This window comes from Ylistrum balloti, unplaced genomic scaffold, assembly GCF_031769215.1.
Source record: "Ylistrum balloti isolate Yb309-2 unplaced genomic scaffold, AGI_CSIRO_Ybal_v1 Utg370652, whole genome shotgun sequence".
Lineage (NCBI taxonomy): Eukaryota > Metazoa > Mollusca > Bivalvia > Pectinida > Pectinidae > Ylistrum > Ylistrum balloti.
The window spans coordinates 525,147-546,500 of record NW_026782396.1 but is presented as its reverse complement, the minus strand read 5'-3'; the positions used below and the strand labels follow the sequence as shown (position 1 = coordinate 546,500).

General features: G+C 34.3%; 1 protein-coding gene across 1 annotated transcript in view; it reads right to left on the bottom strand.

Moving 5' to 3' along the window:
* Positions 1-21,354, bottom strand: part of LOC132557266 (voltage-dependent T-type calcium channel subunit alpha-1G-like) — a 212,357-nt gene that overhangs the window by 68,433 nt on the left and 122,570 nt on the right. Inside the window, exons 13-14 of the mRNA XM_060221755.1 lie at positions 20,003-20,191; positions 4,586-4,739 (exon numbers count right to left, since the gene is read on the bottom strand). Of these exons, the coding sequence (XP_060077738.1) occupies positions 4,586-4,739; positions 20,003-20,191 (343 nt within the window). The remainder of the gene's footprint in view (positions 1-4,585; positions 4,740-20,002; positions 20,192-21,354) is intronic.

Here is a 21,354-nt window from a genome sequence, read left to right as displayed (position 1 = left end):
ATACTATTCCTCAGCTGGATTGATGTGATTACATCAGGTCATTAGCTCTGGTTGGTTATGGCAGTTAACTGTTCTAAACAGTGATGATCACACACAATTTCTACAGGACTAGATTACACTAATACAGATATACAGCGATTATACAATTCTAATACAGATATACAGCGATTATACAAATCTAATACAGTAATACAGCGATTATACAAATCTAATACAGGTATACAGCAGTTATACAATTCTAATATAGGTATACAGCGATTATACAATGCAGGTATATATATGTCTATATATACACACACAGCTCTGATACAGGTCTAATGCATACAAATATATACATGTATAGTGCGATTATGAAGTTCTTATACAAATATATACAGCTGCAATCTGGAAATTCTTCATGTTGCTTAACACTAAATAGTGTAATTACATGTAAACATTGACCAAATGATATTACATAATAAGTGACCTACAGGTTTTATCTGAGGTAATTAGTAAGGAATCAGTGTAATTACATGAAGTCATTGACCAACTGGTATAATTACAGGTAAAATGACCAACTGGTATAATTACAGGTAAAAATGACCAACTGATATAATTACAGGTAAAATGACCAACTGGTATAATTACAGGTAAAATGACCAACTGGTATAATTACAGGTAAAAATGACCAACTGGTGTGATTACAGGTAAAAATGACCAACTGGTATAATTACAGGTAAAATGACCCACTGGTATAATTACAGGTAAAAATGACCAGCTGATATAATTACAGGTAAATATGACCAACTGGTGTGATTACAGGTAAAAATGACCAACTGGTATAATTACAGGTAAAAATGGCCAACTTATGTGATTACAGGTAAAAATGACCAACTGATGTGATTACAGGTAAAAATGACCAACTGTATAATAACAGGTAAAAATGACCAACTGGTGTAATTACAGGAAATAATGACCAACTGGTGTGATTACAGGAAATAATGACCAACTGGTGTGATTACAGGTAAAAATGACCAACTGGTAAAATTACAGGTAAAAACAACCAACTGTTGTGATAACAGATAAAAATGTCCAACTGGTATAATTACAGGTAAAAATGACCAACTAGTCTGATAACAGGTAAAAATGACCAACTGGTATAATTACAGGTAAATATGACCAACTGTTGTGATAACAGGTAAAATTGTTCAACTGGTATAATTACAGGTAAAAACGACCAACTGGTATAATTACAGGTAAAATCGACCATTTGTTGTGATAACAGGTAAAAATGTCCAACTGTTATAATTACAGGTAAAAGCGACCAACTGGTATAATTACTGGTAAAAATGACCAACTGGTATAATTACAGGTAAAAATTACCAACTGGTATAATTACAGGTAAAAATGACCAACTGGTAAAATTACAGGTAAAATTGACCAACTGTTGTGATAACAGGTAAAGATGTCCTACTGGTATAGTTACAGGTAAAAATGACAGCTGGTATAATTACAGATAAAATGACAAATTGGTATAATTACAGGTAAAAATGACCAACAGGTGTGATTACAAGTAAAAATGACCAACTGGTATAATTAAAGGTAAAAATGACCAACTAGTATAATTACAGGTAAAAATGACCAATTGGTATAATTAAAGGTAAAAATGACCAACTAGTATAATTACAGGTAAAAATGACCAATTGGTATAATTAAAGGTAAAAATGACCAACTGGTATAATTACAGGTAAAAATGACCAACTGGTATAATAACAGGTAAAAATCTACAAACTCATGTGATTACATGTATACTGTATAACACCTGGAATATAATATGTCAGTAAAACAAAAGGCATGTAGAATGATATGATAGTAAATGAGTCCACAATGATTAGTAAAAGACTTAAGGCCACATCAAGGAGGTCTGAAATTTATTGTACATTATTTATGTAAAATCCTTCTGACAAATGGAATGTCTAGTTTCTACAGGATGTGTTGACCTACTATCATTACAATTTCTGAAGTAGCACATTTCTTCCTAAAATTTTTCTGATCCTTAGTAAACACTACAATCACTTTCCAAAGTAAGTGAAAATTTGAAAAGAAATATGTATAAGGACAGTGACCCACAGAGATACCCAGAGAGACCAGGTGACTGGACAAGAGACTCACAGAAATATAGTATCAACACAAGTGACAATGACATAGTATGCCCAAACAAGAAACCTATCCAGTGCCCTGACAAGCGACCAATCTGATCCTCTGACAAGAGGCTAGGGAAGACCTAGTGACTTGACTAGAGACCCATAGAGATAGGGTGCCCAGACAAGAAACGCACAGCAATATGGCGCTCACATAAGAGACCAATTGAGATAGGGTGCCCAAATAAGAGACCCAAAGAAGTATGGTGCACACACAAGTGACCAATCTTGTGAATAGATAAGAGGACCATCTGCTACAAGAGACCCAAGGAGACCTGGTGATTAGACAAGAGACCCACAGGACATATGGTGCCCAGATTAGAGACCCACAGAGATATGATGACCAGATTAGAGACCCACAGAGATATGGTGCCCAGATAAAAGACCCACAGAGATAAGGTGCCCAGATAAGAGACCAACAGAGATATGATGCCAAGGTAAGAGACCCACGGAGATATGGTGCCCAGATTAGAGACCCACAGAGATATGATGACCAGATTAGAGACCCACAGAGATATGGTGCCCAGATAAAAGACCCATAGAGATATGGTGCCCAGATTAGAGACCCACAGAGATATGGTGCCCAGATAAAAGACCCATAGAGATAGGGTGCCCAGATAAGAGACCCATAGAGATTTGGTGCCTAGATAAGAGACATACAGAGATAGGGTGCCCAGATAAGAGACCCACACCCAAGGAGATTTTGTGCCTGAAAAAGATACCAAGGAAGATCTGGTATCCAGACAAAGATCATAAGTGTTGTACTGCTCAGACAAACAACCCAAAGAGATCTGAAACTCAACCATCTAATCTCTCATAAATCAGAGGCAAAAGATTTCATTCCTTTGTTATTAAGAGGTCATGTTTTCAAAATAATCATAAAAAAAAGAAAAAAAAAATCCCACTAGACCAGAAATGAATATGAGTTTTTATCCCCCTAGACCTTTTACATGGCTTCAATGTTTTCATATCAAAGATATAAAATGTGACCTTTACAAACCTGACCTTTGAACATATGAAACTAACATACCTGACCTTTGACCATATGAAACTAACATACCTGACCTTTGACCTTATGAAACTAACATATCTGACCTTTGACCTTATGAAACTAACATATCTGACCTTTGACCATACACCAACAACATTCTGACTCAAAATGTCCTGCTACAAGTGTTGAGAAGTTTGAAATACAACCTCACTTATGGTTGCAATTCTGATCACAGGCATCAATGTGGCAAGTACAACACACTTCCAAACTGTACATTTTGAAAATTTCACATGCCAATATAATGCATTTAAGATAACCTTTGGCAGACACTTTAAAAGTCTAATCAAGCTTGGTATGTGGCATGCATAAAACTGACTTTGACTAAAAGATTAAAGAAGATCTGCAGTTCTATAGAAATATTGATAGGACATGTTGTCACAATAATTAAAGAAGATCTGTAGTTCTTTAAAAATAGTGGTAGAAAACTTTAACAAAATTTGATTGCAATATGGCATGAGCAACTCGGACCCCTATCTACATACCTATCTCTGATGTTAATGATTGCTCTAGCTGTTCTTGAGAAATAGCAGTAACAAACAGTCCAAATAAAAAGACACTGATGCCCATTTTTCGATATTGATTCAAAACTTAAAATCATGGCATTGGCATCTAGTTCCTTTAGATTTCATAAAATCCTTTCAGAAATTCCTGAGAATCAGTGATAACACTTTCAAAATCTCCTATGACTGCTGGAGGCAGTCTTCAACATTTTATCGAGCTTGAAAAGTGACATCTAGATCAGAGATACTCTCTGTTAAGACTTTTTTTATCTCTACATAAATATTGAGACAAAAAATGTCTACAGGCATACTGATGGATAAATTGATGGACTGACAAACTCATGAATTGGTACAAATGAAAGAGATTTGAAAGACTACCATCAAATGTTCATGGTTAATTTTTTTAGAAAACAGGGAAGTTTATATAAGAGGAAAGTGCATGATTTGGTAAGAAAAACAAGGATCCTGTCGAGAGAGTTGGGTAGGATGGTAAACAACAAAGAAATATGCTGTATGTAAAACATACCAATGAACCTGATCAGCTGCATCTAAAACATACTAATAACCCTGATCAGCTATATGTAAAAGAATACCAATGAACTTGATCAGTTGTATGTAAAACATACCAATAACCCTGATCAGCTGTATGTAAAACATACCAATGAACCTGATCAGCTTTATGTAAAACATACCGATAACCCTGATCAGCAGTATGTAAGACATACCAATAACCCTGATCAGCTGTGTGTAAAAGATAATTCCTGATCAAGTGAATATATATGGGACTTTTGAAGGAGATGATATCTTTGGATGCTGTGTAATCTACCTTGATATGGCCTTATGTTAGTGTTTACCTGAAATACAGTCACCAAGGACCACAACAAGCTGTTAAAATTGGCTCGATCACAAACGCAGCGTAGGGCAGGGTTAGACTCATCCGCACAAGTGCAGGGGATTCCCTCGTCACGCCAACAAAACTTGCCACCAAACAAATTCATGCCCAGTACACTGCATGCACAAAACACAGAAAGCCATAGCAACACAGGTTATATTACAACCAAACCATCAAGTTAGTATAAATCTATACTAAAATCATAATTAAGGAACCAAACTTCAAGTTAGTACAAATTTATACCCATAGAACAAATCAATACACAGGTAAGTAGATACCTAACCATCAGTACAAATCAATACACAGGTAAGTAGATACCTAACCATCAGTACAAATCAATACACAGGTAAGTAGATACCTAACCATCAGTACAAATCAATACACAGGTAAGTAGATACCTAACCATCAGTACAAATCAATACACAGGTAAGTAGGTACCTATCCATCAGTACACAGGTAAGTAGGTACCTAACCATCAGTACAAATCAATACACAGGTAAGTAGATACCTAACCATCAGTACAAATCAATACACAGGTAAGTAGATACCTAACCATCAGTACAAATCAATACACAGGTAAGTAGGTACCTAACCATCAGTACAAATCAATACACAGGTAAGTAAGAACCTAACAAATCAATACACAGGTAAGTAGATACCTAACCATCAGTACAAATCAATACACAGGTAAGTAGATACCTAACCATCAGTACAAATCAATACACAGGTAAGTAGGTACCTAACCATCAGTACAAATCAATACACAGGTAAGTAAGAACCTAACAAATCAATACACAGGTAAGTAGATACCTATCCATCAGTACAAATCAATACACAGGTAAGTAGGTACCTAACCATCAGTACAAATCAATACACAGGTAAGTAGATACCTAACAAATCAATACACAGGTAAGTAGATACCTAACCATCAGTACAAATCAATACACAGGTAAGTAGATACCTAACAAATCAATACACAGGTAAGTAGGTACCTAACCATCAGTACAAATCAATACACAGGTAAGTAGGTACCTAACCATCAGTACAAATCAATACACAGGTAAGTAGATACCTAACAAATCAATACACAGGTAAGTAGATACCTAACCATCCGTACAAATCAATACACAGGTAAGTAGGTACCTATCCATCAGTACAAATCAATACACAGGTAAGTAGATACCTATCCATCAGTACAAATCAATACACAGGTAAGTAGGTACCTAACCATCAGTACAAATCAATACACAGGTAAGTAGATACCTAACAAATCAATACACAGGTAAGTAGGTACCTAACCATCAGTACAAATCAATACACAGGTAAGTAGGTACCTAACCATCAGTACAAATCAAAACAAAGATAAGAAAAAAACCTGTTAAGTAAGATCAAATCTACATTCATTTATGCACACTGTAGAATGTACTACCTGAATATCTATATAAACCACAGATTACACTTCCTGAATATCTATATACACCACAGAATGCACTTCCTGAATATCTATATACACCACAGAATGCACTTCCTGAATATCTATATACACCACAGAATACACTTCCTGAATATCTATATACACCACAGAGTATACGTCCTGAATATCTATATACACCACAGAGTATACTTCCTGAATATCTATATACACCACAGAATACACTTCCTGAATATCTATATACACCACAGAATACACTTCCTGAATATCTATATACACCACAGAGTATACTTCCTGAATATCTATATAAACCACAGAATACACTTCCTGAATATCTATATACACCACAGAGTATACTTCCTGAATATCTATATACACCACAGAGTATACTTCCTGAATATCTATATACACCACAGAATACACTTCCTGAATATCTATATACACCACAGAATGCACTTCCTGAATATCTATATACACCACAGAATACACTTCCTGAATATCTATATACACCACAGAGTATACGTCCTGAATATCTATATACACCACAGAGTATACTTCCTGAATATCTATATACACCACAGAATACACTTCCTGAATATCTATATACACCACAGAATACACTTCCTGAATATCTATATACACCACAGAGTATACTTCCTGAATATCTATATAAACCACAGAATACACTTCCTGAATATCTATATACACCACAGAGTATACTTCCTGAATATCTATATACACCACAGAATGCACTTCCTGAATATCTATATACACCACAGAATACACTTCCTGAATATCTATATACACCACAGAATACACTTCCTGAATATCTATATACACCACAGAGTATACTTCCTGAATATCTATATACACCACAGAGTATACTTCCTGAATATCTATATACACCACAGAATACACTTCCTGAATATCTATATACACCACAGAGTATACTTCCTGAATATCTATATACACCACAGAGTATACTTCCTGAATATCTATATACACCACAGAGTATACTTCCTGAATATCTATATAAACCACAGAATACACTTCCTGAATATCTATATACACCACAGAGTATACTTCCTGAATATCTATATACACCACAGAATGCACTTCCTGAATATCTATATACACCACAGAGTATACTTCCTGAATATCTATATACACCACAGAATACACTTCCTGAATATCTATATACACCACAGAGTATACTTCCTGAATATCTATATACACCACAGAATACACTTCCTGAATATCTATATACACCACAGAGTATACTTCCTGAATATCTATATACACCACAGAATACACTTCCTGAATATCTATATACACCACAGAGTATACTTCCTGAATATCTATATAAACCACAGAATACACTTCCTGAATATCTATATACACCACAGAGTATACTTCCTGAATATCTATATACACCACAGAGTATACTTCCCGAATATCTATATAAACCACAGAATACACTTCCTGAATATCTATATACACCACAGAGTATACTTCCTGAATATCTATATACACCACAGAATGCACTTCCTGAATATCTATATACACCACAGAGTATACTTCCTGAATATCTATATACACCACAGAATACACTTCCTGAATATCTATATACACCACAGAGTATACTTCCTGAATATCTATATACACCACAGAATACACTTCCTGAATATCTATATACACCACAGAGTATACTTCCTGAATATCTATATACACCACAGAATACACTTCCTGAATATCTATATACACCACAGAGTATACTTCCTGAATATCTATATAAACCACAGAATACACTTCCTGAATATCTATATACACCACAGAGTATACTTCCTGAATATCTATATACACCACAGAGTATACTTCCCGAATATCTATATACACCACAGAATGCACTTCCTGAATATCTATATACACCACAGAGTATACTTCCTGAATATCTATATACACCACAGATTACACTTCCTGAATATCTATATACACCACAGAGTATACTTCCTGAATATCTATATACACCACAGAGTATACTTCCTGAATATCTATATACACCACAGAGTATACTTCCTGAATATCTATATACACCACATAATACACTTCCTGAATATCTATATACACCACAGAGTATACTTCCTGAATATCTATATACACCACAGAGTATACTTCCTGAATATCTATATACACCACAGAATGCACTTCCTGAATATCTATATACACCACAGAGTATACTTCCTGAATATCTATATAAACCACAGAGTATACTTCCTGAATATCTATATACACCACAGAATGCACTTCCTGAATATCTATATACACCACAGAATGTACTTCCTGAATATCTATATACACCACAGAGTATACTTCCTGAATATCTATATACACCACAGAGTATACTTCCTGAATATCTATATACACCACAGAATACACTTCCTGAATATCTATATACACCACAGAGTATACTTCCTGAATATCTATATACACCACAGAATACACTTCCTGAATATCTATATACACCACAGAGTATACTTCCTGAATATCTATATACACCACAGAGTATACTTTCTGAATATCTATATACACCACAGAGTATACTTCCTGAATATCTATATAAACCACAGAATACACTTCCTGAATATCTATATACACCACAGAGTATACTTCCTGAATATCTATATACACCACAGAATATACTTCCTGAATATCTATATAAACCACAGAATACACTTCCTGAATATCTATATACACCACAGAGTATACTTCCTGAATATCTATATACACCACAGAATACACTTCCTGAATATCTATATACACCACAGAATACACTTCCTGAATATCTATATACACCACAGAGTATACTTCCTGAATATCTATATACACCACAGAATACACTTCCTGAATATCTATATACACCACAGAGTATACTTCCTGAATATCTATATACACCACAGAGTATACTTCCTGAATATCTATATAAACCACAGAATACACTTCCTGAATATCTATATACACCACAGAGTATACTTCCTGAATATCTATATACACCACAGAGTATACTTCCTGAATATCTATATACACCACAGAATGCACTTCCTGAATATCTATATACACCACAGAGTATACTTCCTGAATATCTATATAAACCACAGAATACACTTCCTGAATATCTATATACACCACAGAGTATACTTCCTGAATATCTATATACACCACAGAATGCACTTCCTGAATATCTATATACACCACAGAGTATACTTCCTGAATATCTATATACACCACAGAGTATACTTCCTGAATATCTATATACACCACAGAGTATACTTCCTGAATATCTATATACACCACAGAGTATACTTCCTGAATATCTATATACACCGCAGAATGTACTTCCTGAATATCTATATAAACCACAGAATACACTTCCTGAATATCTATATACACCACAGAGTATACTTCCTGAATATCTATATACACCACAGAGTATACTTCCTGAATATCTATATACACCACAGAGTATACTTCCTGAATATCTATATACACCACAGAATGTACTTCCTGAATATCTATATACACCACAGAATGTACTTCCTGAATATCTATATACACCGCAGAGTATACTTCCTGAATATCTATATACACCGCAGAATGTACTTCCTGAATATCTATATACTCTGACAAAACTCCATGAATGATCCTTGAGCAAAAAAACGTGTATGATACAGAATGAAAAATCCAATAAGATTTCCGTGCTATTCTGACCTTTTGTTGACCTGTAGAGCCCATTCATTTTTAAATTTTTAACTAGATGGCAATATGGCTTAACACTAACCAAAAAAGACACAATTTGAAAAATCAACCAGTAGAGAAGAAAGACTTAAAAGACTCTGGTCTTACACTCTTAACAAGGACTAATTCTTGAGACTGTAAAAATGATGTATTCATGAGGTGAAATCTTCAACACTAAACTGTAGTTCCTTTGATTATCTTTACAGTGAAAGGGAGATGATTGCAGCACCTGTAATTATCTAAATGGTGGAAAGAACGTAATAATAATACTTGTTATTATGTTAATTGTGGACGGGAGGTTATTGTAACACCTGTTGTTGACTTTACTATAGAAGGGAGGTTATTGTAATACCTGTTGTTAACTTTACTATAGAAGGGAGGTAATTGTAACACCTGTTGTTGACTTTACTATAGAAGGGAGGTTATTGTAATACCTGTTGTTAACTTTACTATAGAAGGGAGGTAATTGTAACACCTGTTGTTGACTTTACTATAGAAGGGAGGTTATTGTAACACCTGTTGTTAACTTTACTATAGAAGGGAGGTTATTGTAATACCTGTTGTTAACTTTACTGTGGACGGGAGGTTATTGTAATACCTGTTGTTAACTTTACTGTGGACGGAAGGTTATTGTAATACCTGTTGTTAACTTTACTGCAGACAGAAGGTTATTGTAAAACCTGTTGTTAACTTTACTATAGAAGGAAGGTAATTGTAATACCTGTTGTTAACTTTACTATAGAAGGGAGGTAATTGTAATACCTGTTGTTAACTTTACTATGTAAGAGAGGTGATTGTAATACCTGTTGTTAACTTGAGTATAGAGGGAGTAATTATAATACCTGTTGTTAACTTTACTATAAAAGGGAGGTAATTGTAATACCTGTTGTTAACTTTACTATAGAAGGAGTAATTGTAATACCTGTTGTTAACTTTACTATAGAAGGAAGGTAATTGTAATACCTGTTGTTAACTTTACTATAGAAGGGAGGTTATTGTAATACCTGTTATTAACTTTACTGTGGACAGGAGGTTATTGTAATACCTGTTGTTAACTTTACTGTGGACGGGAGGTTATAGTAATACCTGTTGTTAACTTTACTGTGGACCGGAGGTAATTGTAATACCTGTTGTCAACTTTACAGTGGAAGGTAGGTTATTATAATATCTGTTGTTAACTTTACTATGGAAGGGAGGTTATTGTAATACCTGTTGTTAACTTTACTGTGGACAGGAGGTTATTGTAATACCTGTTGTTAACTTTACTGTGGACAGGAGGTAATTGTAATACCTGTTGTCAACTTTACAGTGGACGGGAGGTAATTGTAATACCTGTTGTTAAATTTACTGTGGAGGAAGGTTATTGTAATACCTGTTGTTAACTTTACTATGGAAGGGAGGTAATTGTAATACCTGTTGTTAACTTTACTGTGGACAGGAGGTAATTGTTATACTTGTTGTTAACTTTAGTGTGGACGGAAGGTTATTGTAATACCGGTTGTTAACTTTACTGTGGACAGGAGGTAATTGTAATACCTGTTGTTAATTTTACTGTGGACGGGAGATTATTGTAATACCTGTTGTTAACTTTACTGTGGACGGGAGATTATTGTAATACCTGTTGTTAACTTTACTGTGGACGGGAGGTAATTGTAATACCTGTTGTCAACTTTACAGTGGAAGGTAGGTTATTATAATATCTGTTGTTAACTTTAATATGGAAGGGAGGTTATTGCAATACCTGTTGTTAACTTTACTGTGGACAGGAGGTAATTGTAATACCGATTGTTAACTTTAATATAGAAGGGAGGTAATTGTAATACCTGTTGTTAACTTTAATATAGAAGGGAGGTAATTGTAATACCTGTTGTTAACTTTAATATAGAAGGGAGGTAATTGTAATACCTGTTGTTCACTTTACTATAGAAGGAAGGTAATTGTTATACCTGTTGTTAACTTTACTATGGAAGGGAGGTTATTATAATACCTGTTGTAACTTTACTGTGGACAGGAGGTAATTGTAATACCTGTTGTTAACTTTAATATAGAAGTGAGGTAATTGTAATACCTGTTGTTAACTTTACTGTGGACGGGAGGTAATTGTAATACCTGTTGTCAACTTTACAGTGGAAGGTAGGTTATTATAATATCTGTTGTCAACTTTACAGTGGAAGGTAGGTTATTATAATACCTGTTGTTAACTTTAATATGGAAGGGAGGTTATTGTAATACCTGTTGTTAACTTTACAGTGGAAGGTAGGTTATTATAATATCTGTTGTTAACTTTACTATGGAAGGGAGGTTATTGTAATACCTGTTGTTAACTTTACTATGGAAGGGAGGTTATTATAATACCTGTTGTTAACTTGACTGTGGACAGGAGGTAATTATAATACTTGATGTCAACTTTACAGTGGAAGGGAGGTTAATATAATATCTGTTGTTAACTTTACTGTGGACAGGAGGTAATTATAATACTTGTTGTCAACTTTACAGTGGAAGGTAGGTTATTATAATATCTGTTGTTAACTTTACTATGGAAGGTAGGTTATTGTAATACCTGTTGTTAACTTTACTGTGGACGGGAGGTTATTGTAATACCTGTTGTTAACTTTACTGTAGACGGGAGGTAATTGTAAAACCTGTTGTCAACTTTACAGTGGAAGGTAGGTTATTATAATATATGTTGTTAACTTTACTATGGAAGGGAGGTTATTGTAATACCTGTTGTTAACTTTACTATAGAAGGGAGGTAATTGTTATACCTGTTGTTAACTTTAATATAGAAGGGAGGTAATTGTAATACCTGTTGTTAACTTTAATATAGAAGGGAGGTAATTGTAATACCTGTTGTTAACTTAACTATAGAAGGGAGGTAATTGTTATACCTGTTGTTAACTTTACTATGGAAGGGAAGTTATTATAATACCTGTTGTTAACTTTACTGTGGACGGGAGGTTATTGTAATACCTGTTGTTAACTTTACTATAGAAGGAAGGTAATTGTAATACCTGTTGTTAACTTTACTATAGAAGGGAGGTAATTGTAATACCTGTTGTTAACTTTACTATAGAAGGGAGGTAATTGTAATACCTGTTGTTAACTTTACTATGGAAGGGAGGTAATTGTAATACCTGTTGTTAACTTGACTATAGAAGTGAGGTTATTGTAATACCTGTTGTTAACTTTACTATAGAAGGGAGGTTATTGTAATACCTGTTATTAACTACTGTGAACAGGAGGTTATTGTAATACCTGTTGTTAACTTTACTGTGGACGGGAGATTATTGCAATACCTGTTGTTAACTTTACTGTGGACGGGAGGTAATTGTAATACCTGTTGTCAACTTTACAGTGGAAGGTAGGTTATTATAATATCTGTTGTTAACTTTACTATGGAAGGGAGGTTATTGTAATACCTGTTGTTAACTTTACAGTGGATGGGAGGTTATTGTAATACCTGTTGTTAACTTTACTGTGGACACGAGGTAATTGTAATACCAGTTGTTAACTTTACTGTGGATGGGAGATTATTGTAATACCTGTTGTTAACTTTACTGTGGACGGGAGGTAATTGTAATACCTGTTGTCAACTTTACAGTGGAAGGTAGGTGATTTTAATATCTGTTGTTAACTTTACTGTGGACAGGAGGTAATTATAATACTTGCTGTCAACTTTACAGTGGAAGGGAGGTTAATATAATATCTGTTGTTAACTTTACTATAGAAGGAAGGTAATTGTAATACCTGTTGTTAACTTTACTATAGAAGGAAGGTTATTGAAATACCTGTTGTTAACTTTACTATAGAAGGGAGGTTATTGTAATATCTGTTGTTAACTTTACTATAGAAGGGAGGTTATTGTAATACCTGTTGTTAACTTTACTGTGGACAGGAGGTAATTGTAATACCTGTTGTTAACTTTACTATAGAAGGAAGGTAATTGTAATACCTGTTGTTAACTTTACTATAGAAGGGAGGTTATTGTAATACCTGTTATTAACTTTACTGTGAACAGGAGGTTATTGTAATACCTGTTGTTAACTTTACTATGGAAGGGAGGTAATTGTAATACCTGTTGTTAACTTTACTATAGAAGGGAGGTAATTGTTATACCTGTTGTTAACTTTACTATGGAAGGGAGGTTATTATAATACCTGTTGTTAACTTTACTGTGGACGGGAGGTTATTGTAATACCTGTTGTTAACTTTACTATAGAAGGAAGGTAATTGTAATACCTGTTGTTAACTTTACTATAGAAGGGAGGTAATTGTAATACCTGTTGTTAACTTTACTATAGAAGGGAGGTAATTGTAATACCTGTTGTTAACTTTACTATGGATGGTAGGTAATTGTAATACCTGTTGTTAACTTGACTATAGAAGGGAGGTAATTGTAATAACTGTTGTAAACTTGACTATAGAAGGGAGGTAATTGGTATACCTGTTGTTAATTTTACTATAGAAGGGAGGTTATTGTAATACCTGTTGTTAACTTTACTATAGAAGGGAGGTTATTGTAATACCTGTTATTAACTTTACTGTGAACAGGAGGTTATTGTAATACCAGTTGTTAACTTTACTGTGGATGGGAGATTATTGTAATACCTGTTGTTAACTTTACTGTGGACGGGAGGTAATTGTAATACCTGTTGTCAACTTTACAGTGGAAGGTAGGTGATTTTAATATCTGTTGTTAACTTTACTGTGGACAGGAGGTAATTATAATACTTGCTGTCAACTTTACAGTGGAAGGGAGGTTAATATAATATCTGTTGTTAACTTTACTGTGGACAGGAGGTAATTATAATACTTGTTGTCAACTTTACAGTGGAAGGTAGGTTATTATAATATCTGTTGTTAACTTTACTGTGGACGGGAGGTTATTGTAATACCTGTTGTTAACTTTACTGTGGATGGGAGGTAATTGTAATACCTGTTGTTAACTTTACTGTGGATGGGAGGTAATTGTTATACCTGTTGTTAACTTTAATATAGAAGGGAGGTAAATGTAATACCTGTTGTTAACTTTAATATAGAAGGGAGGTAATTGTAATACCTGTTGTTAACTTTACTATAGAAGGGAGGTAATTGTTATACCTGTTGTTAACTTTACTATGGAAGGGAAGTTATTATAATACCTGTTGTTAACTTTACTGTGGACGGGAGGTTATTGTAATACCTGTTGTTAACTTTACTATAGAAGGAAGGTAATTGTAATACCTGTTGTTAACTTTACTATAGAAGGGAGGTAATTGTAATACCTGTTGTTAACTTTACTATAGAAGGGAGGTAATTGTAATACCTGTTGTTAACTTTACTATGTAAGGGAGGTAATTGTAATACCTGTTGTTAACTTGACTATAGAAGGGAGGTTATTGTAATACCTGTTGTTAACTTTACTATAGAAGGGAGGTTATTGTAATACCTTTTATTAACTACTGTGAACAGGAGGTTATTGTAATACCTGTTGTTAACTTTACTGTGGACGGGAGATTATTGTAATACCTGTTGTTAACTTTACTGTGGACGGGAGGTAATTGTAATACCTGTTGTCAACTTTACAGTGGAAGGTAGGTTATTATAATATCTGTTGTTAACTTTACTATGGAAGGGAGGTTATTATAATACCCGTTGTTAACTTTACTGTGGACAGGAGGTAATTGTAATACCTGTTGTTAACTTCAATATAAAAGGGAGGTAATTGTAATACCTGTTGTTAACTTTAATATAGAAGGGAGGTAATTGTAATACCTGTTGTTAACTTTACTATAGAAGGAAGGTAATTGTAATACCTGTTGTTAACTTTACTATAGAAGGAAGGTTATTGAAATACCTGTTGTTAACTTTACTGTGGACAGGAGGTAATTGTAATACCTGTTGTTAACTTTACTATAGAAGGAAGGTAATTGTAATACCTGTTGTTAACTTTACTGTGGACAGGAGGTAATTGTAATACCTGTTGTTAACTTTACTGTGGACGGGAGGTTATTGTAATACCTGTTGTTAACTTTACTGTGGACTGGAGGTAATTGTAATACCTGTTGTCAACTTTACAGTGGAAGGGAGGTTATTGTAATACTTGTTGTTAAATTTACTGTGGATGGAAGGTTATTGTAATACCTGTTGTTAACTTTACTGTGGACAGGAGGTAATTGTAATACCTGTTGTTAACTTTACTACGGAAGAGAGGTTATTGTAATACCTGTTGTTAACTTTACTACGGAAGAGAGGTTATTGTTAAAACTCTAATTATCCTGATGATTGAAGAGAGGTGTAATATCTATTAATATCTTTAATGTGTCGGTAATGGTAACAACACTAAATCTGTACAATTTAAGGGAGGTAATTGTAACAGCTTTTATTATCCCTACTACTGATTGCAATAACTGTAATTATTTCCAATGTTCAGGGAAGGTAATTTAAACTGTTGAAACAGGCTGATTATTATCATTAGTAATCTCTACTGTTGAAGGGAGAGTGATTGTTATAACTAGTGTTCTCTACTGTTGAAGGGAGGTAACTTTAATAATACTGAATCTCTACTGTTGAAGGGAGGTTACTTTGATAACATTTAATCTCCTCTGTTGAAGGGAGAGTGATTGTTATAACTAGTGTTCTCTACTGTTAGAGGGAGGTAACTTTAATAATGTTTTAATCTCTACTGTTGAAGGGAGGTAACTTTAGTAATGTTTTAATCTCTTCTGTTGAAAGGAGGTAGCTTTGATGATATTTAATCTCTACTGTTGAAGGGAGGTAACTTTGATGATATCTAATCTCTACTTTTGAAGGTAGGTAACTTTGATGATATTTAATCTCTTCTGTTCAATAGAGAGTAATTGTAATCACAATTGTTCACTACTCTTGAATTGAGGTAACTTTAATAATATTTAATCTCTACTTTTGAAGGGAGGTAACTTTGATAATATCTAATCTCTTCTGTTGAATGGAGAGTGATTATTATAAGTAGAGTTCTCTACTGTTGAAGGGAGGTAACTTTGATAATATTTAATCTCTTCAGTTGAATGGAGAGCGAGTGTTATAACTAGAGTTCTCTACTGTTGAAGGGAGGTAACTTTGATAATATTTAATCTCTTCTGTTGAATGGAGAGTGATTATTATAACTAGAGTTCTCTACTGTTGAAGGGAGGTAACTTTGATAATATTTAATCTCTTCTGTTCAATAGAGAGTAATTGTAATCACTATTGTTCACTACTCTTGAATTGAGGTAACTTTAATAATATTTAATCTCTTCAGTTGAAGGGAGGTTACTTTGATAACATTTAATCTCTTCAGTTGAAGGGAGATTACTTTGATAATATTTAATCTCTTCTCTTGAAGGGAGAGTGATTATAATAACTATTGTTCTCTACTGTTGAAGGGAGGTAACTTTAATAATATTGAATCTCTACCGTTGAAGGAAGGTTACTTTGATAACATTCAATCTCCTCTGTTGAAGGGAAAGTGATTGTTATAACTAGTGTTCTCTACTGTTGAAGGGAGGTAACTTTAATGATAATTAATCTCTTCATTAGAAGGGAGAGGTTACTTTGATGATATTTAATCTCTTCAGTTGAATGGAGAGCGAGTGTTATAACTAGTGTTCTCTACTGTTGAAGGGAGGTAACTTTGATAATATCTAATCTCTACTGTTCAATAGAGAGTGATTGTTATAACTAGTGTTCTCTACTGTTGAAGGGAGGTAACTTTGATAATATTTAATCTCTACTGTTGAAGGGAGGTAACTTTAACAATATCTAATCTCTACTGTTCAATAGAGAGTGATTGTTATAACTATTGTTCTCTACTGTTGAAGGGAGGTAACTTTAATAATATTTAATCTCTTCAGTTGAAGGGAGATTACTTTGATAATATTTAATCTCTTCTCTTGAAGGGAGAGTGGTTGTTATAACTAGTGTTTTCTACTGTTGAAGGGAGGTAACTTTGATAATATTTAATCTCTTCTGTTGAATAGAGAGTGATTATTATAACTAGTGTTCTCTACTGTTGAAGGGAGGTGATTGCAAGAGCTGTGATGGCCGTTTTGTGTTTAGACATGTGAGACCGGTGCATCTGAGCAGGGAAAGACGTATGGACAAACGTGGCTCTAGGACATGGCCTTGTCTAAACATACAGGACATGTGGCTCTAGGACGTGGCCTCGTCTAAACATACAGGACACGTGGCTCGAGGACCTTGTCTATACATACAGGACGCCACATGAACAGACAGCTCTATACACACGGAGACGTGCAGGTGTTAGTACACTGGGATCTGGTCACACACTAAAGCAGGATCTGCCCACAAACATTAGTGACAACTGAGTACCTGGAACACTGTGATAATGGCCCACAGAAGAGAATCAAAGTTCTTGCGATTACGGTACTTGCGCCCATTCACTTTGCGCCAGAACTTACACCCAAATAAGTTCATTCCCAGGATGCTAATGGAAGGGAATATGGTGAAATTTTAAATGACTTCTCTACTCTATAGCATAGAACCAGAAAGCAGAAAATATATACACCAGTTAGAAATGGCAACTGAAACTTCTACAGTTTTAGAGAAAACCAAATTCAGAAGTAGAATATCTATGTAAGCTGTAAAGATCATGTAGAGAAACTCATAAAACTGAATAAAAAAAAAACATCAATTATACAATTAGTCAATTTCTCCTAACATTATCAGCTAATCAATATTCTTATCTTAGTTACAAAACCAATGAAAATTAATGTCATTTCAATTATAATAGCTCTATGATATTGGACAGTTCCCACTACAATACCTCTATAATATTGGACAGTTGCCAATACAATACCTCTATAATATTGGACAGTTCCCAATACAACAGCACTATAATATTGGACAGTTCCCAATACAATAGCTCTATAATATTGGACAGTTCCCAATACAACAGCACTATAATATTTTACAGTTCCCAATACAATAGCTCTATAATATTGGACAGTTCCCAATACAACAGCACTATAATATTTTACAGTTCCCAATACAATAGCTCTATAATATTGGACAGTTCCCAATACAACAGTACTTTAATGTTGTTCTGTTCCCAATACAATAGCTCTATAATATTGGACAGTTCCCAATACAATAGCTCTATAATGTTGACTGTTCCCAACACAACAGCAGTATAATGTTGACTGTTCCCAATACAACAGTACTATAATGTTGACTGTTCCCAATACAACAGTACTATAATATTGGACAGTTCCCAATACAACAGTACTATAATGTTGCTCTATTCCCAATACACCAGTACTATAATGTTGTTCTATTCCCAATACAACAGTACTATAATGTTTTTCTGTTCCCAATACAACATCAATATAATGTTGACTGTTCCCAATACAATAGCTCTATAATGTTGACTGTTCCAAATACAACAGTACTTTAATGTTGTTCTGTTCCCAATACAACAGTACTATAATGTTGTTCTGTTCCCAATACAACACTACTATAATGTTGTTCTGTTCCCAATACACCACTACTATAATGTTGTTCTGTTCCCAATACACCACTACTATAATTTTGTACTGTTTCCAATACAACAGTACTATAATGTTGTACTGTTCCCAATACAACATCACTATAATTTTGTACTGTTTCCAATACAATAACACTACAATGCTGTACTGTTCCCAATACAACAGTACTATAATGTTGACTGTTCTCAATACAACAGAGCTATCAATGTTATAGTTTCCATATAATTACTTTTTCAATGGTACAGTATAATATAATGATATCAAGGTGATTGATCCAACTCACTTATTGTTGAAGATGTTACAGATTTTTTCTTCTGTTTCTTTAGCATTATTGTGAGGAGAAACTGGGTATACATATTATACAAGTGACAATACATTTGTACATAATATATTGATCAATATCATTGTCAGAAACAACAAAATTATATCTAAAGTTGTATTCAGAACATAAATTATATTCAAAATCTTATTCAGAACATAACAATGTATATAAGGGTGGTTTGGTTAAATCTTGTTAATTATCATTTGTAAATCATTTATAAATATTATCTACATTATAACAAAAAGGAAGACATTGCTTGTTAAAATTATACTAACAAATATCATGATAGAAAGATACAATAACGATGAACAACTAGAAAGACAAATGTACCTGAATATGAAGATAAACAAGACAAGAAGAGCAAAGAAAGTGGCTACGTTGTCCATCGTCCGCAGCATGACCACCAACTGGCGTCGCAGGGCAGGCATGAATCGTACCAATTTGAGAATGCGAAGCAGACGGAATGTTCGTAACACAGAGAGACCACTGTTCTCGTCTTCCTGTAGAAGTTCTATGATACTGAAATGTATAATAACAAAACACCTGAAGCTTGCAGCAACTTCTGTTAACCTTTTGTTACATCAGGTTCAGGAAGGAAGAGGCCTATAGGACCTGTATCACTCACATTCACAATAATGTACAGTTCCTTTATAGTGAAATTGAGTATAAATCATGTTCTTTTTGCAGGATTGGGTTGGCATTATCTCAGGATTTTAATAGATAAATTAGACCCTAAAACAAATGGTTCTTCATTAAAGGTCATTTAGAACAAGAGATCCCAGAGGGATCTTGGCACCCACCATTTGAGGATCTGTTTTCAGTTCTTGAAGATTTGTTTATTTTTTTTTGTTTGTTACAGGTGTTGTAAATGTTCATGAATTGGTCTTCATTGAATGTACTCAATGATGGCACAAGATATTTTTATTAAGCACCTATTAGCAAATATCATTTGAAAAAGATCCCAAAGTATTATTAGATAGCAGTCAGTTACAGGTTGATAATGGACAATATGCTTGTGCTGTATTACTGTCAACATCCAAGATGGCTGCCTGTAGGCCACCTTGATTTCAAATCAGTCCAAAAAAGGTACAATGCACAACTAGGGACCAAGTGAAACCAATATCTATGAAATTTGAGAAAGATCCATCCGGTACTTTCCAAGAAATAGCAGTAACAAACTTTTACTTCCAAAATACAAGATGGCCACCTGTCGGCCATCTTGAATTCGAATCAGTTCGAAAAAGGTACAATGCACAACTAGGGACCAAGGGGAACCTGCATATGAGATTTGAGGAAGATCCATCCAGTACTTTCTCACAAATAGTGGTAACAAACTTTTACTTCCAAAATCCAAGATGGCCACCTGTTGGCCATCTTGAATGCTAATCAGTCCCAAAAAGGTACAATGCACAACTAGGGACCAAGGGGAACCTGCAATGAAATTTGAGAAACATCCATCCGGTACTTTTCCAGAAATAGCGGTAACAAGAATTGTTTACGGACGGACGTATGGACGGACGGATGGACGGACGGATGACGGACCACGGACGCAGGGCGATTTGAATAGATGGTGGGCTAACAAAAAACTGACACAGAATCGATACTAGCCCAAGTCACTGGGCCAGGTGAACCAAATACTCATCAATTCACTGTAACTAATTCTACAGATTGCAGTCAACATG